Consider the following 23,119-nt stretch of genomic DNA (forward strand, 5'->3'; position numbering starts at 1 on the left):
CTAATCTTTTCCTCTACTTTGACGTTTAAATATATTCTATAAGGTATTTATAACAATGTTCTTTAATCGAATTAATTTTGTAATAATTTATTTAGTGACTAGTTTCGCCTTCAACTGCATTCATTTGCGATGCAGACCGACGCCAGGACGAATGACACCAGCGGCCGCCTTCTTCACCTCATCGATGGCATGCATCATGCTCTGCGGCTCGGTGAGGAACCAGATCCACAGGACTACGCTATAGCGCCACAGCTTATCCCGCTGCTGAAATAGTAAATAAATCGGTTACAAACGATGATTGCAAGGCCTTATAAAATAGTTAACATACAAGGCGGCCGACGACTTTCTCCGTGAAATTTGTGCGCAAGGATCGTAGTTCCCCATCAAGGCGGCTTTGTTGCTGGGTAACATTGTACATGGCGCTCAAGTAGCGGACATTCTCCAACATGGGCTTCTCGAGGGGGGAATCGTAGACAAACGGTCGCAAGGTCTGCTCCAAACGCTTGCTGTGGGAGAAGTTAGGATAATTTCTATACGAAATGATATAGATAGCAACTCACAGCTCCGCCAGCTGATCCTGGACAGCCACACAGGACTTTCTTTCCCGAAATCTCTGAAAAGAGTAGGCCAGCAGACGCCCAAACTTCTCGTACTCAAACAGACAACCCTTCGCCTCGCTGGCCTTAATGTTTTGTCCAGAATGTGCGGACAATAGGTTAGCAATCTCCTGCACAAACGGGGCGCAGATGCCCTGGTGGCTGGCATTTATGGAGCGCATAGTCTGGATCCTCTGCCAGGTGGCCTGCGCCTGGTTGCCGAGCTCCTCCGTGGTGTCCAAACAGTTGCGTTTCTTATCGCAATCTAATTGTATAGCAATCCAAAGCAGTTCCGCATTGGACAGGGCATCCGAGATGATTTTGGTCAGCTTCTTGTCGCTCTCATGACGGCGAACCGCCCGATCCAACTTGAGTTTGGTGTTCTCGTACAGAACGAGTTCAATACGCTGCTGGGTGTGCTGCTCAATGTGGATGGTTAGATCATTTAAGAGCGTGTCGTAGGTGTTGCTCAGCTGATGATCGTTGAGCAGCTGCAGATCGTGGAGCTCGCGCGACATATCCGCCAGGCTGAGGCAGTGAATATGGCTGAGATCCAGCTGATCGATGAGAGCCTGCGTGGCCTTGGCCTTCGCCTTGGTCTTTATATAGGATAGGGCATAGAACTGAATGCTGGAGAGGTAAAAACAGTATAAGTTTTCTGGCTATATTATGAATTGCTATAAGTTTACCCGTGTTGCAAGTCCTCAAGCTTGCCCTTCTCCTGCAGCATGTCCAACTCTGCGCCCTGGAACTCATCGTAGTCCTGGATCTTGAAGTTTTCCTTCACGTACAGCGTAAAGTATTGCATGAAGGAGTCGCACTTGTGAAAGTACTGCTCCAGCGGCAGCTGATGCATGAACAGTGGCGGCGACTGCTGCGAGGTGAAGGCCTTCTTGGCCTCGGCGCTCAGCCGGCAGTTCTCGCGCTGCAGTTCCTCTAGCTGCTTGGCTTTCGCCTGACACTCGGCTATCAGATTCTTCTCCCTGATTTGCAGCTCGGCGGTAGCACACTCCACCTCGCTCAGGTGGTTTACTATCGAGTTCTTTGTGATCCTGCAAAGGAAGGGGGGTGTTAATATGGGTATAATAGGAATCTTGGAAAATCAAACCGTAATATAATTATAATTTAAGATATCGCTTAGTTTAGACAAGTTCTTAAAGGAACTACCTATCTAGTTTGAATAAAATATCAGATTTAGTAGTGTATTGTAGCTAATTTACTACAGTCTTGTCATAAATATTCAGAGATTTTTAAAGACCTTGTAAAAGATTAGCAACAGTGTTAGCATCAGACAAAAAAGTGGTTAATATTGGTAGTTTATGATGAGTTCTAGAAATGGGAAGCTTGGATTCGATGCGAATAAGATTAAAATAGGTTATTAACATGGGTTTTAGGTTATAGGTTATAGGTCCTAAATTAGTTATAGGTCCTAATCCCGAAACAGAGAACCAGGATACCAATCCCTTACATCATCTCCTCCAGGAGCGTGGCGTAATCCCTCGTCGCCTCCTCGGTCGCCTCAATGCTCATGGTCAGGGCGTCCACATCGTGTTGCTTATGGGTCAGAAGACCAGGACTCTCGGATTCGATCTGTAGCAGCTTTGACTGGCGATCCGATTCACTTAGCCACTCGTCCCGCCGCTGCATCTCCTCCCGCTCCAAAACCTGTTGCTCCGTCAGGATATTCGCATCCGTGATGTTTTCCGAAAGAAAGCTGAAGAACTTCTCCATCCCCTCATCGTAGAGGATCCACTGGTTCGAGCTGTCCACGCCCAGCTTCTTGAATAACTCCGAGTTCTGATTGGAAGAGCTTATTAACCTTAATTTTAGTATTAAATTATTTATTAAAACATACGCTCAGCAGATCGCCCATCTTTTAAAAATCGCAACAACAAATGACAACAAAAGATTCCCTATCGATGGTATCGATAGACTCTAGCGTCGCTACTAGTGATGACACTTTCCGTTTGGTTTTTGAATGGATTTAAAAATACATATATATAAATAAATTAAGAGAATACATAATAGAATACAAATGACTGTATCTATTCAGATTAAATTTTAAACACTAAATAATACATGTTTTTAATTCCGATAAATCTGAAAACCAATTACAGCTGCTTGAAAATTTGTACGAATAACTTGGGCTTGTTTATCTTGTTTATCTGATAAGTTTTTAGATTTAATATTTATAATTTGTAATTGCAGTGTAAGTCAGTTATTTTGAAGTGAGCTAATAAAAAATACCAAATACCAAAATAATCCCTAACGCCAACTATGAATTCGGGCTCTCCAGCCCTGGTACCGCTTTTTGGCATCTGTCTCGATCTGGCAACCCCACACTGGATGACAAACAGTTCTGTTCGTTTTGCAAAATAAACTTGTAAATTAATATATTCGTGAACAATGGTAAGTAGCGGGGCCAGCCCACCGGTGTGGGCCGGAAAAGGGTCTCCAGACCCTTGGCCATGGATGGCGGATAAACGCGGTAATAACCACATTCCTCGTCCTTCCACAGGCGCGCCGCTATGATTCCCGCACCACGATCTTCTCGCCGGAGGGTCGCCTCTACCAGGTGGAGTACGCCATGGAGGCCATCTCCCACGCCGGCACCTGCCTGGGCATCCTGGCCGAGGACGGCATCCTCCTGGCCGCCGAGTGCCGCAGCACAAACAAACTGCTCGACAGCGCCATTCCCTCGGAGAAGATCTACCGCCTGAATGAGTGAGTTGTAACTCCGATTTGGGTTCCATATTCCTAGGGAGGTTCCCTTCTTATAAAGGGGTTACTCTAGCTAAAGGCCGGCCGGTATTAGTATAACATGAAATTGTAAATTTGAAATTGTAAAAATGAAATTTACAATTTCATGTTAAATATTCCTACTTTATAATGGAAAAACATCTGCTAATTGTTTAAAATGTGATTTAGCACATAAAATAACAGGGATAAATTAGATAGACTCATATATAAGTATGTCCGCTATAGATGTTTTAGACCTCCATTAATGTCACTTGTTGGATTTTAGGCCTACAAAGTCTTGGCTTAGTTTTATAAATGTAAATACAAATATATTACAGAGTTGAACATATAGTGCAAATAGCAACACATGGGAATTATAAATCGACGTTACTTCTCTAAAAATATCCATATAATTTTTAAAAAATGTACCTCTTCTAACATTTGAAATTCGAAAATATTACTTCAAAGAATGTTGTCCCTTATTCCATATATCTTTACCACATGGGTTTCTGTAACACAGTTTCTAAAACACTTCTAAGATCCCTTTTTTATATGTTAACTTGGTTTTTGAATCCATTTTACTGTGGGTACAGAAAACGATTATATGCCTTGTAATATCTCCATTACTAAGTGCCACAAGAGGTCCAAAAGTCTGTCAGATTCCTCCAAAACAACCAAGTGCCAATTTGTTTACGAATCTTGAAATATCCAACCTATTAAAATTAAATTTTATTACAAAACTTTCATAGATTTCCTACCCTTTTCAACTGTTAAGTATATGATTACTCAAACTGACTAGATTTCTACCCTTCGGAACTGTTAAATAACTGATTAGTCTTACTGACTAGATCCCTGGAATTATGTAGAATTTTACCTATTAAAAACCCTCTTTAAATAAATCCACCACTGACCACCAACCCTCCTTCACCCCCCAGGAACATGGTCTGCTCGGTGGCGGGCATCACCTCCGATGCCAACGTGCTGACCGCCGAGCTGCGGCTGATCGCCCAGCGCTACCAGTTCAGCTACGGCGAGGTGATTCCCTGCGAACAGCTCGTCTCGCACCTGTGCGACATCAAGCAGGCGTACACGCAGTACGGCGGCAAGCGGCCCTTCGGCGTCTCGCTGCTCTACATGGGCTGGGACAACAAGTACGGCTACCAGCTGTACCAGTCGGATCCCAGCGGCAACTACGGTGGCTGGAAGGCCACCTGCATCGGCAACAACTTCGGGGCGGCCATCTCCATGCTGAAACAGGAGCTGGCCGACAAGGAGAACGTGAAGCTGACGTTGGAGGACGCCAAGGATCTGGCGGTCAAGGTGCTCAGCATGACCCTGGACACCACCAAGCTGACGCCCGAGAAGGTCGAGATGGCCACGCTGCAGCGCGTGGACAACAAAACCGTCTACAGTGTCCTGGAGAAGCCCGATGTGGAGAAGCTGATCGAGAAGTACAACAAGGTGCAGGCGGAGGCCGAGGCTGCCAAGAAGGAGAAGCAGGCGAAGCAGCCGGCCAACTAATCCCAGGGATGCCGATGCAGCGCAATTATTGATTAAGGGTATATCCTGATTTTTGTAACCGAAGTTCTGGAGAGAGTGTGAAATAAAATTTCAAAAGAAAAACCCCCAATCATTCTGGCATTAGGGATGGGCGATTAATCGATAGCCCGGTGATTGCCATTCGCCCCGAAAATGCACTAAATATCCCCGTTACCCAGCAGTCACTAAAAAAATACCGTACAAAACATTTTAAGAAAAATTCCGTCGCTTTTATTTGCTGTTGCTACTAGAAAAAAACTCAATTATACTTGCTAAACTAACGGTTAATCGGTTTCTACGAAGGGCTTTACGCGTAATTAGAGAGTGCGCGCAGAACGCGTGGCGAAAACTGATTGGAAAACGGTTTTTCATACGCAGCGCGCGTGTGAGTGTGTGTGTGTGTGTGCCCCAACTTTCTGTGGCAAGCTGCACGGTTGTTAAATAAATGTCTCGCTTTTATGCAATAACAAAATCTGCAAATTCCCCCCATTAAGCGTAAAAATGTGAAAAAGGGGCAACAAAAAAAACCAATTTCTCAATGTTGTGTCAATACAGCGGGAGCGACGTACGAAAAGTCAAAATAGAGGAGAATGGAATAACACAAAAAGCGAATAACACGAATAAAGGAAAAATCGAAATAATAAACGTGTGTGTGTGTGAGCGAGTGAGATTCTGTGCGCGTGTGAGTGTGTCAATGTGTGTGTGAGAGAGTGAAACGTATAAATAAAATTCAGCCAAATGCAGAAGCCAACAACAAAATGGATAACAAAACTACACAGTTGGATTTTAAATTACTGGTAATTAAATAATGTTTACCATTACGGCCCCCCCACCCCCAGCCCCTTTCCCATTTCATTCCAATATCAAGTACACACACACGCCAGCTGCTGTGCGTGTGTGTGCGTGCAGTCTACATTCCGTGTGACTGCGACTGTCTAATTGAGAGCAGCAAACAACGTGTAATGCGTAGGAAAGGAAGAGAGCGGCGCTCTGCGAGAGCGAGATAACAAATGAAGTACAGTGTGCACTGTAATTGTTGTTGTTGTTGGTGTGATTATTGTTGCTGTAATGTGAAAAGGTCGTTGCGATTAAAATTAAACCGAATTTGTTTTTTTTTTTACTTTGGTCACTCGAATCGCGCTCTGCCCTCCAATTGGAAGTGCGAAGCACCTGAAGTAAACAAAGAGACGCAGCTAATGAGTTTGAGCGGGAATTCGCGGCCTACAAATTAAATATATACTGTGTTTATACGATGCCGAATTCACGCTATCATTTCACGCTTTCGGCCGATTCGTGCTTGTATAAACGCCATTTCGTGAATTCGGCAACACACGAAAGTTGACTATGATTTCAGCCCAAAAGCGTGATCTAGTGATAAGCAATCTGGTAACTCTGTAAAATATGATCGACGTTGCCAAATCGCTAGAAATTGATGGCCTTTTATAGGCTATTTCTGTAATCAGTGGTATTAAAAATGAGATATTTTTACAGGTCCGGCATCCCTATCAGCTGAGAGTCAATAAGAGCATGAATTCTTGGCTTTCGTATAAACAGGGGTTATTTCTAGATCGCGCTTTTAAGAAATCGTGAATCTCATCGTATAAACATAGTAATAGTAAATCGAATTCGGTAGTAGGGTATTATTTTGGCGAGTGTAGCTGGCGGAACAAGAAGGGTGGTTCTCAAAAATTCCCTCTATTTCTGTTTGCTTTATTATTTTAAAAGCTCCGTTGATTTAGAGCCCCCCACAATCGCTTCTTGCACAATTTCCACCCACAATAACACACACACAGCGGGTCTGTGTCTGTGTGAACTTCCGCCGAGTCTTTTGCTCCATCCCGCCCCCTCCTCCTCCTTTGCCCACTCCCACTATCCCTATTCAAAGACCCATACCACTCCCATTTCCATTTACCTCCCCCTCCCCACGACCTCTCTTTCTCCCCCTTTCTTTCCCCCTTTCGTTGAGTGCTACATAATGTTATTTTTGTTTTTTTCTATTTGCCTCTAAAATGAATTGTAGTCCCCCGTCCCCGCTCCACCCCCACCCCTCTCATTCTGCTTTGCTACTCCCCACATTTCGACCCATTTCATCACTGCTATTATTCACTTTTGTTTTGTTTTCCTTCGTTATTTTCGAGAAAATATTTATTTTTATTTTTATTAGTTTATAACAACATTTACATTTACTTTGGCCACACAAGCAAAACACATTTACATAAATACTAATACTACAAATACTATAAAATCCAAAAGTTTCATTGTATTTCTCGCTCTCCCCACCGCTTTCTATGTGTGCGTGTGTTGTTGTTTGTGGGGCGAAAATGGGGAGTTCTCTTTTCCTCTTGCATGCATATAAATTCGAGGCATTTCTCATGCAGGCGCGAGCGAGACGGCGAATCGAGTACGAATGTACGAAGCAAAGCACAAGTGGAAGAAGAAGAATTGTAAACAGCACTGCACAGTGGAGCAAGTTTTAGATTGCAATTAAGAAAGAAGAAAGTGGTCAATAGGATTCAAGTTTAGCACTTAAACTGGGACTTAAACTACACAGCGATCCATTCCAAACTGTAAACACTCTTTGTGCTATTTTAATTAATTCCGTTGTGCAGTAATACAATTAAAGTTTTTATCGCTCTTAATTGAGTTTACGACATGGATTGAGTGCCTTTTGTTTTCCCGTCCCTTCCACTTGAATGCGAATTGATTGCAGTGTGTTTTGCTGTGCCAATTTCATTAATAAAACTCTGAAAAAACTAAATGAGAAGAGAGAGGGCGATGTAAATGCTATTTTTATTTGATTAGTACAACTATTTGGATGTACGTGTGTGTGAGTTCCACTTTGAGAGCTTCGATGTGGTGGCGAGGGTGCGAGGGAGACGGCAAGCACTAAATGTATAACATAAATTTTGCTAAAAATGCAGCCAACGTCATCCCCCCACCCACCCATCCGCCGCCCCACCTCTCTAACGGTTCAGCCATCCGAACACTACACATATATGTAGGTGTGTGTGAACGTGCTCATGTGTACATAAGTATTTTGAAGATAGCTCTTTGGGTCTTTATGTGAGAAATGAACAGGTACATAACAATTGCAAACGAACTAAATATTTCTGTGCAGCAACTAAGGCGGAATAAATCGGGGCGGAATCTATACCCATTTGTCGAATGGCCCACACCCTACATACAATGTGCATAAAGTTAGCAATGCAACTTTTGAAAATGCAAATTTTTTTCTATCGACAATTTGCCGTTATTTATCCGTAAATTATTCGTGAAAGAAAAAAATTTGCCGCTCAATTATTTTTAAAATTATGAGATGTTCTGCTAAGTTGATATCAACTTAGCAGAACACCCCCACTAAAGTTCAAAATTTCCAAAATCTTTTCTAATGGGAATTTGCCGTTATTTATCCGTAAATGATTCGCGAAAGAAAAAATTTTGTTGCTCTTGTTTTAACATTTTTTTTTTAAAAAACATAGTTGTTCTGCTAAGTTGATATCAACTTAGCAGAACACCCCCACTAAAGTTCAAAATTTCCAAAATCTTTTCTAATGGGAATTTGCCGTTATTTATCCGTAAACGATTCGCGAAAGAAAAAATTTTGTTGCTCCTGTTTTAACATTTTTTTTTTAAAAAACATAGTTGTTCTGCTAAGTTGATATCAACTTAGCAGAACACCCCCACTAAAGTTCAAAATTTCCAAAATCTTTTCTAATGGGAATTTGCCGTTATTTATCCGTAAACGATTCGCGAAAGAAAAAATTTTGTTGCTCCTGTTTTAACATTTTTTTTTTAAAAAACATAGTTGTTCTGCTAAGTTGATATCAACTTAGCAGAACACCCCCACTAAAGTTCAAAATTTCCAAAATCTTTTCTAATGGGAATTTGCCGTTATTTATCCGTAAACGATTCGCGAAAGAAAAAATTTTGTTGCTCCTGTTTTAACATTTTTTTTTTTAAAAACATAGTTGTTCTGCTAAGTTGATATCAACTTAGCAGAACACCACAACTAAAGTTCAAAATTTCCAAAATCTTTTCTAATGGGAATTTGCCGTTATTTATCCGTAAATGATTCGCGAAAGAAAAAATTTTGTTGCTCTTGTTTTAACATTTTTTTTTTTAAAACACATAGTTGTTCTGCTAAGTTGATATCAACTTAGCAGAACACCCCCACTAAAGTTCAAAATTTCCAAAATCTTTTCTAATGGGAATTTGCCGTTATTTATCCGTAAACGATTCGCGAAAGAAAAAATTTTGTTGCTCTTGTTTTAACATTTTTTTTTTTAAAAACATAGTTGTTCTGCTAAGTTGATATCAACTTAGCAGAACACCCCCACTAAAGTTCAAAATTTCCAAAATCTTTTCTAATGGGAATTTGCCGTTATTTATCCGTAAATGATTTGCGAAAGAAAAAATTTAGTTGCTCTTGTTTTAACCTTTTTTTTAATAATAGTTGTTCTGCTAACATATGTATGTACAACGCGGACGGTAGCAGAGCTCTGCTGACGTCGACGTCAAATGTGTAAAATTACCGCGAATTCTGCGTCCTGGAGGTTTATTAATTTCTGCAGTGAGTCTGAGTCATTATTATTTACAGAATTACACATAATCAAAAGTTAATAATGTTAAAGCATGAAAAATGGATGTTGCTTCTCACAGAAGCAGAATTCGCGGAAATTTTACACATTTGACGTCGACGTCAGCAGAGCTCTGCTACCGTCCGCGTTGTACATACATATGTTAGCAGAACAACTATTATTAAAAAAAAGGTTAAAACAAGAGCAACTAAATTTTTTCTTTCGCAAATCATTTACGGATAAATAACGGCAAATTCCCATTAGAAAAGATTTTGGAAATTTTGAACTTTAGTGGGGGTGTTCTGCTAAGTTGATATCAACTTAGCAGAACATCTCATAATTTTAAAAATAATTGAGCGGCAAATTTTTTTCTTTCACGAATAATTTACGGATAAATAACGGCAAATTGTCGATAGAAAAAAATTTGCATTTTCAAAAGTTGCATTGCTAACTTTATGCACATCTACATACAAGAAGGGATACCCCAAAAAACAACTAATTCAATTCCATTTTAGAAAAAATATCTACAACTTCGGGTATTTTTAGTTCTCATAAACACACAGATGCGAGCATAGCGCACACCAACATTTAATTAGAACACACAAAAAATTCTAATTAAATATGGCATTTTCTCGGCTCTCTTTCGCTCCCTCTTCTGTGCTCTCTCTCTTGCCCCACAGACAAACGAATTAAGTTTATAATAAAAGTTTATAAATGCTTACATGCACATGTGCGCTTAGTTGTAGTAAGTTTGTGTTATCTGCAATCTAAATTTACAACAACTTTATTGACAAATAAAACGCACAGCTCTCGGCGTTGCCACACGACGAACAGAATGGGGGGGGAAAATAAATAAGCACATAGTAACTATCGTTTAGCAGACTCAATTCGAAATCTTTTGTCAAGAATTACCGTTTTGTTTCCATTTCAAGTTGATTGATTAAAAGCAGTTTTACTAAGAGAAAGTAACGGTCGTAATACACTGCTATGATCGCTTTAAATCCGGCTTAGCCCCTTGAAGCAAGCAATCAAACCATTAAAAATTAATTGCTTCCATTTTATTAACTTTAACCTACTTAATAGCAGGTAATTATTCCTTAACATGGGTAAATAAATATATTTTTTCCGTTATAAAACTATTTCTGGGTTTTTCTTAAACAGCAAATATCTTTTATCTTGCAAAAACAAGTTTAGAAAATCTGTCAAAAATGTTTGTGTAACAACTATTTGATATACGATATGACACAAAAATAATACAAGGGAAGTTAGGGTTGGCAAGTCGAAGTGTAAATGCCCTTGCTGTTCTAAAAACTTCGATTATTAAATTTGTTTAGCTAGATTGTGCTTAGGACTTAAAGTAAAATAAAACAAGGTTATTTATAGATAGTAATTATAGGTCTCAGTATATATTTATAATATTATTTTACACTTTTTATTATAAATCAATCAAAGACGAGAACATAAATTAATAAACGAATTAAAATTTAGTTTTCCTAAATATCTGACAACCCTTCTAGATACAAATCTGTGAAAAGGTAGGGTATTCGAAGGTGTTTAGAGCGTTTCAGGGTTGCGACGTCGTTTACTTTTAGTGCCCCCTCCGCCACCTCGCCCTCCCCCTTTTGCCACCCACCTTCGGCTCCTCTCCATTGTTTGCCTCTCCCTCTCGCTCAGTGGGTGGATGGGCGCGAGAGAAGAGCGGAGCAGCCCCACATTGTGTTTGTAACAACTACAAATCGCTGCAAATACACAAACACACAAACGCCGCGCATACATACATACATAATAGCAACATTGTGGAATGGGGAAAAGTAGCACAAATTGTGCGCTGTTTTAATTTCTCTGCTGCTGTTGCTGTTTTTGTTTTTGTTTTTCTTTTCTATTTTTCGCCATCTTCGCTCGCTGTTGTTTTGTGAGTTTGTGTTTGTGTTTGTGAGTTTGCTTGTGCTAATCGCTTGCGCCGGCAGCGCAGTCGACGTCGCTGTCGCCGTGCTGTCTACGTTTCATTGAAGCGCGCGCGCTCTCTCCCACATCTCTCACTACCACCCACCTCCCTCCCTCCCCCTTCTCACCCTCTAATTGCATTAAATTGTTTGGAAAATAATAATCAGTAATTGTGTTTGACGACAGTTATTTCCATCGGCGGCTGTGTGAGTGTGTGCGTGTGGTGTATTTGCGAGAGAGTTTGGCCTTTTAATTGAAACAAATGAAGATTCTAATTGGGCCTTTAGCGGGACTAACAAATGTCCCGCATTAAGGTGGCAACCCTGCCCCAACCCAGTCTCTCACTCTCCCACCCACCACATTCCGTACTTTGTTGTTTTCTCCGTGGAAATGGGCGGCTTGAAGCGGAAGTTGGTAATTTATTTTCCACTAGCGCAATAATTTAGGCACAGTGGGCTCAAAACGAAGAATCAAATGGGGCAGCCCAAGTAGGATTTAAAATCCACTCATAAGATGGAATTGGCAGGAACAAAGAACCCAAGGATAGTTGGAAACTCAGGCTAATTGGGTGTTATACCATGGAGAAGAATCTTTTTTGAAGATATTGAAAGTACTAGTAAATTGAAACTTGTTTTCTATCCTTTAACAACACACTCCATTTCAACGAGTAAAGGGTATCTGATAGTCTGATCTAACTCTAAAAATTGCCCTGGGGTTTTTTGTACATAGTTATTTATTATTTTCCTTGAACTTTTATGTTGTTGTAGATAACCACTAGCTATTTATTATCTGTGTTCCGATCTAAATATCAACTTATTTTGTACCTAATAATAACGAATTATGTTTTATATTCACAAATACTATTACAATGGGTTATTGGAAGTTATAAAATGTTGGATCCTTTTCTTAAAAAAAAAGGTTATAGGTTATATAAGACAGAATATTCTTCTGTGGTAAAAATACTTCAACTAAGATAGTAACTTTAGTAAATTTTTGCTTTAAATTTAGTATTAAAAATGTTTTGTAAGAATAGTTAACCCTACTGAAACCTTTTAAAGCACTTCTAATGATACCTTTTACTCCTTTCCAGGTGGATCAATCACTAAATCTACTGGACAGCCTCAACACGGCATTGCGGTGCGATGCTATTCAATTCTTGCTGCAGTCGCTCAAGTGCAAGTACCCGGAGGCCTGCGACCAAGTCGTCAGGAGTCTCTTCAGTCACGTAGCTGCAGCCAATGATAATGGGGGTGGGGCAGGAGGAAGGTCGCAGCAGCATGAGCTAGCGAGGACGAAGCAGCTGCAGCTGCTGCTGACCGCCAAGAAGGAGAAGAAGGAGCCTGGGAGCGGCTGCGAGGCGGAGATCAAGCGCGAGAACGACGAGGAGGAGTCGGGATCGACGGATCTCAACCAGAACTTCGAGAAGATCCTCTGCAAGGAGGAGTTCCTGTGCCTCGAGGAGGAGGAGGAGGACTTCCTCGACGATGCGGACACGCAGAACTCGTCTTCCCTGCAGTTCCATGCCGCGGGCAACAATGTGGACGCCCTGGCGGCCATGGGCTCCCTGGGCGATCCACTGGACCTGATCCAGAGCGGCGTTTCGCTGCTGGTCAAGCGAAAGTATGCGGCCACCTTCGAGGATGAGGAGCCAGGAGGCGAGGATGCGGAGGAGGCCAACAGCAACTGCAGCAGCGGCGATGGGAAGCTGGTCAAGCGGAAGCGCACCAACAACATGCACCTGACCACCCTGACGACGAGTGTGCGGCGGAAAGAGGAGCACAGCCGGCTGGGCGAGGGCTATGTCTTCCACGAGGACGGCCAGTACACGATGCGGTATCACCACAGCACCGGCGAGTTCAGCGAGCGGGCCTTCAAGGCCCAGTTCCGGGCTCTGCTCCGCCTGGCGCTCAGCCAGCACCACAAGCCCTTCCTGCGGCAGTTCTACGAGAACTTCGTGGTGACCGGCCGCCTGCTGGGCACCACGCCCTCGGCGCGGGTCCTCAAGGAGCTGCGCGAGCAGCGGCTGGAGGAGTGGCGCCGTCAGCGGGAGCGCCGCCAGCTGGTCATTCTGATGAGGCAGAGCGAGCTGCAGCGGGATGAGGAGATAAAGCAGCAGCGGCAGAATCAGGAGGAGATTCAGCGGCAACAGGAGCAGCAACTGGAGGAGATTCAGCAGAGGCAGCAGCAACTGGAGGAGATTCAACGGCAGCAGCAACTGCCGGCCATCTCGTTTGGCGACTCCGAACTGGAGTCCGAAACGGAATCGCAGCTCTCGTCGGCTGCCCAAGAGATTATGAAGTTCGAGGAGTTCATTGACGAGGGCGTGGGCGCTGGTCGTCTGATCGATGGTCTGGAGATGGAGCCCGAGATCGATGATATGCTGGCTGGGGCCGGCAGTGCCTTGGGCAGTGTGAACAGCGCCAGCGGGCACAGCAGCAACAGCAGCAGCAGCGGAGGAAGTGGAAGTGGCGCCGGTAATGGGGTGATCCTGGAGAACAATAGTCATCATTCGCATCCCCTGTGAGTAGAATTTAACCTTAGTAAGGTTCGGAAAAAGAACACACTCTGTAAAAGACTTGTTAAATGTCAAAGTGTTAAGTTCAAAAAAAGTTTTCGACATGTGTGTAAAAAATTGTAGCATACATATGTTAGAAACATAAATATCACACACAGTTTATTTGTGTTATTTACACAACGTGCTATTAACACGACGTGTTTTTTACACAATGAGTTTTTGACATTAAAACGTAAGAAATATATGTTGAACTGAAAAATGCACCTTTTTTTGTAGTTGAAAAATTCATATGTGCTTTGAAACGGTTAAAAGTAACAATTAAGATATTCTGGCTCAATATTGATTCTTCATTTTCCCTTCGATTCGTTAATGTCCATAAAATGTAATTTTCATTTGTGTTAAAAACACAGTGTGTAAAAAACACTTTTGTTTTTGACACACATGTCAAAAACTTTGCTCACACTGTAAAATACCATTTTACATGTTTTTAACATGTGTGTTAAACTCCGAACCCTGAACCTTACCTTTATAGACCAAACGACTAAACTCTTGCATTTTTCCCCACAGAAGTAGCAGCAGCAGCGCAAATCTTGTGATCAACGGCCTTACGTCAAGCAATAGCATCAGCAACAATAATAATAATAACAGTAGCAACCACAATGTCGGTCTGCACCGCCCGCAACTGACGCCGCAGGCGCAGAATCAGTTGGTCGCTGGATCGATGAAGCCCACAGACCATTTGCAGTCCATGTCCATGCCCATGGAGAGCAGCAGGGATCCCAAGACGATCCTGCCGGGCGGCAGTTCAGGGCAGCTCGGTAATCAGATTCAACTGCATCAACAGCAAAAGCAGCAGCACTACAACTCAAGCAATAATCCCCTGTCGATGATGGGTGGCATGATGCAGCAGCAGCAGCAGCAACAGCACTTGAACATGCCGATGCAACAGCGACAGATGATGATAATGCCGGAGGAAATGCTGCAGCATGGCTCCCTGATGATGGCCAATCGTCAAATGCCGGCACTGGCTGCCCTGTCCAATCTGGGCGATCCTCCTTCCGTCGGCGGGCAGCTGAACTCCTCCATGGAGCTGGACGACAACGACCTGTCGGCGGACGAGGATGACGATGACTTGGACCACGACATGGACGACATGGATGCGGCCAAGCAGCAGCTAATCGACGGCGGCAGCAGCAGCAGCACCTCGCTGCAGGCGCCGCCATCGCAGCATGGAAGTGGCAGTGGGGGAAGCGGCGGTCAGACGCCCGGCAGCAAAAAGGACAAGCCCAGCTACAACTGTCTGCTGTGCCCCAAGTCCTATCGCAAGCGCAAGTCCCTGCTGGACCACTACAAGATGCATCCGGGCTACTGCCACGACTGCGGTCAGCGCAACGGGAATACGCTGGAGGTAAATGGCTTATTTTGAAAGCGGAAAAACTTGGGTGGGAAAAATAGTTACAAGTTCAAAAGTTAAATTATTTTAAAATCAGAAAAGCTAGGTTGGGGAAATTAATTTGGGATTTTACTATTATAATGCATACCTAATATGTATTATTTTATTTTGCCTTTGTGTTTTATACACTTTTGTTTTAATATCTACCCTTTTTTAGTATTTTCATCAATCTTTTATGGTTGATTTAGGTTTTGAACAATATTTCGGTGACACAAAAAGATAATTTGGACATTAATCCCATTAATTATTGGCTATTATGATAAATATACATAATTAATTAATTTTTTCTTGTAAATCTGAAAGTTGGACTTTAAGACACAGAGTGCCAACGAAATCTCTATAGTTTTGAAACCTGTTTAAGTATGTGGCTAAAGGCAGACAGGAATAAATTGAACTTTGTATTTGGAGACCAATCAACCACCAATTTTAAAATGAATTTAAAACTCCAGTAATTTGTATAATCCTATAAATATATCTATCAAAAATTAGGGCAAGATAGAGCAGTACTTATATGTGATAAATTATTCAGTAATATATAATGTTTACAATGTTTACTAACTTCCAGGAAATCATCCACCACAACCGGACGATGCATGTGAAGGAGTTCCCGTTCGTGTGCGAGACCTGCGGGGAGTCGTACTCCCGCAAACAGCAGTTCCACGCCCACGTGGAGTCGCACAACAAGAAGGAAATCAAAAGTGAGTCGCCGTGAATGTAAATTTCACCAAGTTCTCCGGCGGAGTTCCTTGGATTCAGCATCAGTTTGAGCAAAAGACCTCTAGAACCATGAACTAACCTCCCTTCCTTTGCAGCCTTTCCCTGCGGCGAGTGCGGCCTGAAGTTTCCGCAGAAGAAACTGCAGCAGCATTTCGAGGAGACGGGCCACAAGGCCGACGGGGCCATTTGCGAGGTGTGCGGCGAGGAGTTCCAGTCGAAGAACGCCCTCTACCAGCACATCATTCGCGTGCACAAGCGCGACAACTTCTTCGAGTGCCACATTTGCCATAACCGCTTCACGCTGAAGGCCAACCTGGAGCGGCACGTGCAGCTGCACACCGAGATCAAGCGGCCCTACGTGTGCGATCTGTGCGGCTCGTCCTACTTCACATATCCCGCGCTCAAGGAGCACTACAGCAACGCCCACGTGGACGTGTCCGAGTGCAAGTGCACGCTGTGCGGCAAGCGCTTCGGATCGGCCAAGTCGCTGCAGCGGCACCTGCCCTCCCACTCGGAGGAGCGGCCGCACTGCTGCAACTATTGCGATCAGGTGAGGGCCTTGAATGAGGTGGTGGTGCATGAACCTACCAATCTAGTTGGCATGTGGTATAAAAGGTTCCTTCAATGTGGATTTTGTAAAGCACTTTATACTATCGACTATTTTGAGAGAAAAAGTCAAAAATTATTTATCGACAATAATATCGAGCACAATATGGTATCGAAAATATCGTTATATTTGATGTCTCAAAATTTTAAATATTAGGGTTAAAGTATTTATTTTATAGATATTTTTATCTATCTCCTAAAATATTCTAATCTGTTTGGCATTTTGGAAGAATAATTCAAAAACTATATATCGAAAAAAATATTTAATCGAAAATATCTTTAAATTTGATGAATCGAAATTTTTAATATCGAAAAATATTGCATTTCTCGCTATGATAAATCATCAATATTTATTAACCTTTGCCTAAAATATCGATACAGTATCGAAATTGTCTACCTTCTGTATTTTGTAATAAAGCTTTATAATATTAACTTACCTTATCCCACCTTTTGCAGACCTTCAAGTGGAAAACGCACCTGGTGCGTCACAAACAGACGATGCACGGCAACGAGCCGCCGCCTCCTAAAAAGGGAAAGCAGCGCTTTCCCAAGGCAAACGAAGAAGGTACGAAAGTAAAGAATTTTCCATGGACCCTTAAACTAATTTAACCTTTTTTTACACCACCAGCAGAAATGGCTAGCTTACCGGATATGCCCGGTCCGCCGCCTGTGAAGGCCAGCAAAAAGGCAGTGACCAGCAAGGCGAAAGCGCAGGCAGCCGCCGCCGCAGCAGCAGCAGCATCCTCCCAGCAGCAACAACAGCAGCAGGCGAAGGGCCTGGCAGCCACGCCAACGCCTCCGCCGCCCGTGTCCACCACGCCGGGTTGCCTGCAGCAGGATCAGTTCAATGCGGCCATGGTCAGCAGCAACAGCTCGCAATCCTCCACGGCGTCCACGTCGCAGCACTCGGTGTCGACGAGTGAATCTCAGCAGAATTCCATGTACAATCAGAGCTTTAATGCGGAGAAACAGCAGCAGCCGCCGAATGCCTTGCATCAGCAACATCCAACACCGCCGCCGACACAACAGCAACAGCAGCAGCAACAACAGCAGCCGCCGCCGCCTCCACAGTCGCGAGTTGCACCCGGAGAATTGCATCTGCAGCGGATGAATAGCTTTGGCCAGGATGGACAGTTTCATTTCGAGTCCAATCCGGCAGCTGGTGCCTATCAGCAGCATCAGCTGATTAGCCAGTATCAGCAACAGCAGCAGCAGCAGCAACAAACGCCCCAGCAGCAGCAACATCATCTCGCCCAGCAGCAGCAGCAGCACATGAGGAGCCACACGCCCCAGAGTCCACATCCTCCGCATCCCTCGCAACTCCAGCAGCAGCAACAACAGCAACCGCAGCCGCACTTTAGCTCCCCACACCACATGCCTCCGATGCACCATCAACACCAGCTGATGATGCAGCAGCAACATCGGCACAACCAGCGATCGCCGCTTCACCATCATCCTGCAGCCCAACAATTGCAACAGCAGCACCAGCAGCCATCGCATTCGCCACAGCATGCGAGACTGCAGTCGCCACAACCTGCTCCAGTACAACAACAGCAACAGCAGCAGCAGCAGCAGCAACAGCAATTCTTGCAGCAACAGGCCACCGACTCGTGGGGCAACATGAACTTTGGCAATCCGCCCAACAACCAGCAGGTTGAGCTCAAGGATAACAAGTTCTACATTGTGGAACCCTCCGAGTTCCTAGGGCTTCCAATGAATGTGCCGCCTTCGCCGCAGCAACAACAACAGCAGCAGCAACAGGCTGTCAGTAAACCCCAGCAGCAGCCGCAGCAAGCGGATCCTACACTCGCTGGCGATCTGATGGGCTTCCAGCACATGTGGCCGGCGCCCGGATTCAGCCAATCTCCACAGCAGCAGCAGCAGCAGCAGCAACCTCAACAACAGCAACAGCAGGCGGCGCAGCAGCAACAGCAGGCCCAGGCGAATTCAAGTGATCCCCACAACTACAACAACATCGGCAGCATACTCACGAATCTCATTGACACAAATCCCGCGCCAATGGAGTACAATTTCGACTTGATGCAGCAGCAACAACAGACGCCATCGGCCCAACAGCAGCAGCAGCAGCAACAGCAGGCGGCGCAGCAGCAACATCACAGTGTTGCAGGAGGCTATGCGAGCAGTTTGATGCGCAGCGGAGGCGGAGGCGTCTACGGAGGAGCCTATGACCACCAGCACTTGAGCGAGCAGCTGGTCAGCGAGCAGCAGAAGCAGAACAGCTTTCAGCCCTACCACCTGCAGGCGCAGCAGCAGCAGCAGCCATTGCATCCGCATCTGTTGCCCCCGCCAGCGCCGCACGGCAATGTCTACGATCGCACGGGCGTTGGAGTTGGAGTGGGCGTAGGAGTGGGCTATCCCATGCTGGGCGATGATACAAAGGGCGTGCTGCCGCCCATGATGGGCGGCATGATGCAGCAAATGCCGCCGCACGGGCAGCAACCGGATCTAATCTACTACCCAGTGAAGAACGATTGACAGTCGAAGCAGCAGCAGCAGCCGCCGAATCACCATCACCACCATCGCTGGTGGACGGAGCCAGCCAAGAGAGGCGATGTTTTTCATTGAAATGAAAGAAGGGAAAACAGGAAAACAAAAACAGTAAACGGAATACGGAACAAGTTCGCTTAGATTGTAAGAGTGTAGATGGGGAAAAAGGGGTGGATGTGTGGATAGAGTTGTAGATAAGGGCAATCCACATATTTTTTTGAAATTAAGAGCAATAACATAAAGATTAGAGCGGAAAGAGCTCAGAGAATTTCTAATCCGACCGGCGCTATGATACGTGTATAAAAAAGTAATCATTTACAAAAAATACATCAGATAAACGGAAGCATGTATACATAAATAAATTCAGACATATACATAGTAGCACCTAAGCAAGCAAGAGCAAGAATTAAATTAAAACCTATAAATAATAATAAATATATATATAAATTATATGAAACATATATATTAGGCTAAGCAACTACAATAATGGCAGACCACAAGCAACTTTCGAACAAATTTTATGCTTATTTAACATTTACCATACGAGTTATAAATGTTTAATCAAAACAATCCAACATTTATTCATATGCATACGATAGCTATGTAAACCATATTGTAGATGATTGATTTGAGCTTGAGGTCGGGTCATGCATCACAAACAAAAACAAAACAAAAGCAACCGAAAACAAAAGTACACGACGCTTTGAGCCCGGGCCAAGCGCCACACAAAGTTGTAACCATATCATGAGGCCTCTTCCCCGTATAATTAATTGTATTCTCGATAGTGCTTGTTATTTTCTATTTAGTTAACGAATTGATTATACTTATAAAGCCTTTCTGCTGACTACCGCCAGCCACACTTTTGTTAGATTAGTGCCTAAGTCTAGTTGATATCCCAATGTATACCTATACCTATACCCCGACATTTTGTGGCTTTTTACACCCGACCAACCAAACCTTGTATAGCTACTCTATAGCATTTCCGATTTTCTCAAGCTCCCCTACTCTACTTCCAATTTTATTCAATATTTTTTCAATGAATTTCCTTAAATTCAAGACACACAGGCCCCCCAAAAACATTTAAGTTAATCACAGCGTTGTTCTTGTTTTACACATTATTCAAATTCAGCAACATAAGAATTTTAAATTTAAGTGAAAGTTTAAAACGTTAAATGTGTAAGCATACTTTTATGAACAAACAAAAAGAAAAGCGAAAAAAAAATGAAACCAACAACAAACTTCACTAAAATTAGGTTTGTATTCTGGATACAAAAAAAGAAGCAAAATGGCAATTAAAAAGAATGAACACAATATAAATAAAATTTGTATATTTAATAAAAATAGCAAAATAAAAATAAACTTCTTTTAAAAAATTAACAAAGCCATCTTTGTCCTGCCCATTTTCCAGTTTATTTAACAAAAGACCTTAGTTAACACCACCCATTAGATTGACCACCCGATTCTTGTATCGCTTGGAGATATCCTTCTCGATGTGCGACTGCAGGGTGCGAGTCTGGGCGATCAGCTCCTCCAGGACGGGATTCAGCTGCTGCCGCTCTTCCCGCAGCTCGATGGCTCGCTTCTTGAGCGCCTCCTGCGTGGATCGCAGCTTCTCCACGGCCTTGGTCATCTGCTGCAGCTTGGTGGCCAGCAGATTCGCGTATTTCGGCGAGTGCTTCAGCTGGAAGAGATGCCGCGTCTGCTCGTCCGAGGTCTGTTGTATGATTTTTTCCACCGAGGCGAGGATCTTCTTAATACTCTCCGCATCGTGGGTGGCAATGTTGTCCATCAGGGAGAACATGATGTCGCTCGAGGACTCTAGCTGCTTTAGTTCGCAGAGGCGCAGGCGCAGGAAGGATTCCAGCTCGTAGATTTCGTCCAGGAAGCGATCGCGATAGTTGGGCGAGTCCAGCAGGGTGTAAGCTTGATCACCTGGGAAAAGAAAATTAAAATAGGATAATATTTGATGTTAAAAGTTTCGATATATCAAACCTAACGATATGTTCGATATGATATTAGGCTCGATATTTTTCTTCAAATATTATATCGGATTTTTTAATTTATGTTAATTAATATAAAGACGTTAATAACAAAATATATTCGATAAAAAGGAACTTTTTTTAACGTGCCTTCGATAAAACAAATATTTGAAAGTAAAATACAATTATTTCGGATGTTAAAAGTGTCGAAATAACAAACCTCACAATGTTTTCGATATGATATTAAGCTCGATATTTTTGTCCAAATATAATATCGGAATTTTTCTAGTATATTAATTAATAAAAAGAAGTTAATAACAAAATATATTCGATAAAAAGAAACATTTTTAAACATTCTTTCGATAAAACCGATATTTGAAAGTAAAATACGATCATTTTTGATGTTTAAATTTTCAATATTTCAAACTTGACGATATTTTCGATATAATATTGATTTTTTTTTGTTCAACAACTTAATCCTAAGTACTTACCCTTGGCAGTACCGCCATCCATGCCTGTTCCCTCCACCACGATTCCGTATTCCTCGACAGGGATGTCAAAGTTGATCTCCACCGCATCGGTGGGCGCAGATTCGATGCCCCAATCGATGTTGCCGCCATCAGTTTCCTGCAAATCCCCACTGCCAAAGTCTCCGTAGTCGATAATCTCGGCCGAAACGGTGGAGGAGGTGCCCCCATTGTCGTCCGCTCCAAAGTCAATCTCCAGCGGGGCATTGTCATCCTTGCTGGCGATGCCCTCGCCGAGATTCAACCGAATCGGTGGCTCCTCGACGGCCAGCGGCGCCTCCTTGTGGATGTACTGGTACACGGTGGTGTTGCCGAACTCCACCAGGTGGCTGAGGATGGGCAGCGCCTGCTTGTGGCCGCCCACCTCGGCGTACAGATCGATGCCCGGCTGGATCTTGGCAATGTCGATCAGGGATTTGGCATAGAGATCGGGCAAACCAGCCAGAACCTCGACGAACTCCGAGTGCAGGTTATCGCCCCGGACGCCCAGTTGCTCCAGCAGGGCGGCGTGCTCGGCCAGCAGCTGGCTCTCCGGCTTGTGCAGGTCGTGGGCCCGCTTCTGGCTCTCCTCTGTCTGCTGCTCCAATTTGGCCATCTGCTTGCGCAGCCCGGGAATCTCGTAGTTGACGTTGCGCACGAACATCTGCGCCGTTTCGGCCAGGTAGGTGGCGTTCTTCTCGTACAGGCGGCTCACCTCCTGCCAGTCCTTCATCCGCTGGCTGCCGTAGGTGCCGAAAACGCTCTTCGTGTCCTTTTCCGTCTGCTTCAGGATCTCGATGATCTCCTTCACATGGTAGTAGTTGATGTCTGTGAGGGGAATATCCGAATTAGTGGGTATAACTATTGGTTAATTGGTAGGATGTACTTGTCCTGGCCAACAGCTTGATCAGCTGCTCATTGGAGGGCATGTCCTGCAGAGCGGCGCTAATCTTCCTGTGAATTTCCCGAACCTCCTGCTGCACATTTTTGGGAACAATTCTTCGGGAGATCAGCCAATCCTGCAGCTTCAGCGTGTGTATGTCGATGGGGATCTCGGACTCCTGTGGGTTTGAAATAATATAGTGATTTCTGGTTCATTCTCGGAGAAATTATTAATAAAAAGCTTACATTCATTTTTAATCAATGTTTTTGTCCACGCAGACTGTTTTGTTATTGTTGTTTCTGGCAGAGTTGCCACACCACACTTAGTGCGGACTCGAACCGCACTAAAGTACCTAAAATAGGCCGTTCACACTGTTTTTGATATAACTGATTATTTTGCGCTAAAAACGATCTAAATTTTTTCAAAAATAGGTTTTAAAATAACTGTTTTTATGCTGTAACTCGTCCAAAAAGTTTGAAAGACGCTGTGTTGTACAGTTTAGAACCCAGTATATTTTGAATCCTATCATTTTCCAGGGCATTTAATAAATGTAATGT

At 43.6% G+C, this 23,119-nt stretch overlaps 4 protein-coding genes across 6 annotated transcripts; 2 read left to right on the plus strand and 2 right to left on the minus strand.

Moving 5' to 3' along the window:
* Positions 1 to 8: 8 nt before the first annotated feature.
* dgt3 (dim gamma-tubulin 3) lies at positions 9 to 2,552 on the minus strand. Its single transcript, XM_017146572.3, has 6 exons — positions 2,452 to 2,552; positions 2,065 to 2,393; positions 1,286 to 1,648; positions 561 to 1,226; positions 329 to 506; positions 9 to 264 (listed from the first exon to the last, which is right to left on the minus strand). Exons 1-6 carry the CDS (start codon positions 2,467 to 2,469, stop codon positions 121 to 123), a joined length of 1,698 nt encoding a protein of 565 aa, XP_017002061.2. The 5' UTR covers positions 2,470 to 2,552; the 3' UTR covers positions 9 to 120.
* Positions 2,553 to 2,858: 306 nt separating this feature from the next.
* On the plus strand, positions 2,859 to 4,965 carry Prosalpha3 (proteasome alpha3 subunit). Its single transcript, XM_017146588.3, has 3 exons — positions 2,859 to 3,005; positions 3,115 to 3,320; positions 4,271 to 4,965. The coding sequence occupies exons 1-3, from the start codon at positions 3,003 to 3,005 to the stop codon at positions 4,854 to 4,856; spliced, it is 795 nt and encodes a 264-aa protein (XP_017002077.2). The 5' UTR covers positions 2,859 to 3,002; the 3' UTR covers positions 4,857 to 4,965.
* Positions 4,966 to 5,056: 91 nt separating this feature from the next.
* LOC108060746 (uncharacterized) lies at positions 5,057 to 20,546 on the plus strand. Of its 3 annotated transcripts, XM_070212310.1 has the most exons (8): positions 5,058 to 5,187; positions 5,430 to 5,671; positions 12,486 to 13,915; positions 14,478 to 15,318; positions 15,929 to 16,061; positions 16,176 to 16,630; positions 17,143 to 17,251; positions 17,315 to 20,546. In XM_070212310.1, the coding sequence occupies exons 2-8, from the start codon at positions 5,633 to 5,635 to the stop codon at positions 19,180 to 19,182; spliced, it is 4,875 nt and encodes a 1,624-aa protein (XP_070068411.1). In that variant the 5' UTR covers positions 5,058 to 5,187; positions 5,430 to 5,632; the 3' UTR covers positions 19,183 to 20,546. The 3 variants fall into 3 exon arrangements, with proteins under 3 accessions (XP_017002070.2, XP_017002071.2, XP_070068411.1); XM_017146581.3 differs by having other exon boundaries at positions 5,057 to 5,671; XM_017146582.3 differs by having other exon boundaries at positions 5,057 to 5,671; positions 17,318 to 20,546.
* On the minus strand, positions 20,506 to 22,915 carry LOC108060750 (CDK5RAP3 protein homolog). Its single transcript, XM_017146586.3, has 4 exons — positions 22,808 to 22,915; positions 22,566 to 22,740; positions 21,665 to 22,507; positions 20,506 to 21,126 (listed from the first exon to the last, which is right to left on the minus strand). The coding sequence occupies exons 1-4, from the start codon at positions 22,811 to 22,813 to the stop codon at positions 20,621 to 20,623; spliced, it is 1,530 nt and encodes a 509-aa protein (XP_017002075.2). The 5' UTR covers positions 22,814 to 22,915; the 3' UTR covers positions 20,506 to 20,620.
* Between the last annotated feature and the right edge of the window lie 204 nt (positions 22,916 to 23,119).

The sequence above is a fragment of the Drosophila takahashii genome, chromosome 2R (assembly GCF_030179915.1).
Source record: "Drosophila takahashii strain IR98-3 E-12201 chromosome 2R, DtakHiC1v2, whole genome shotgun sequence".
NCBI lineage: Eukaryota > Metazoa > Arthropoda > Insecta > Diptera > Drosophilidae > Drosophila > Drosophila takahashii.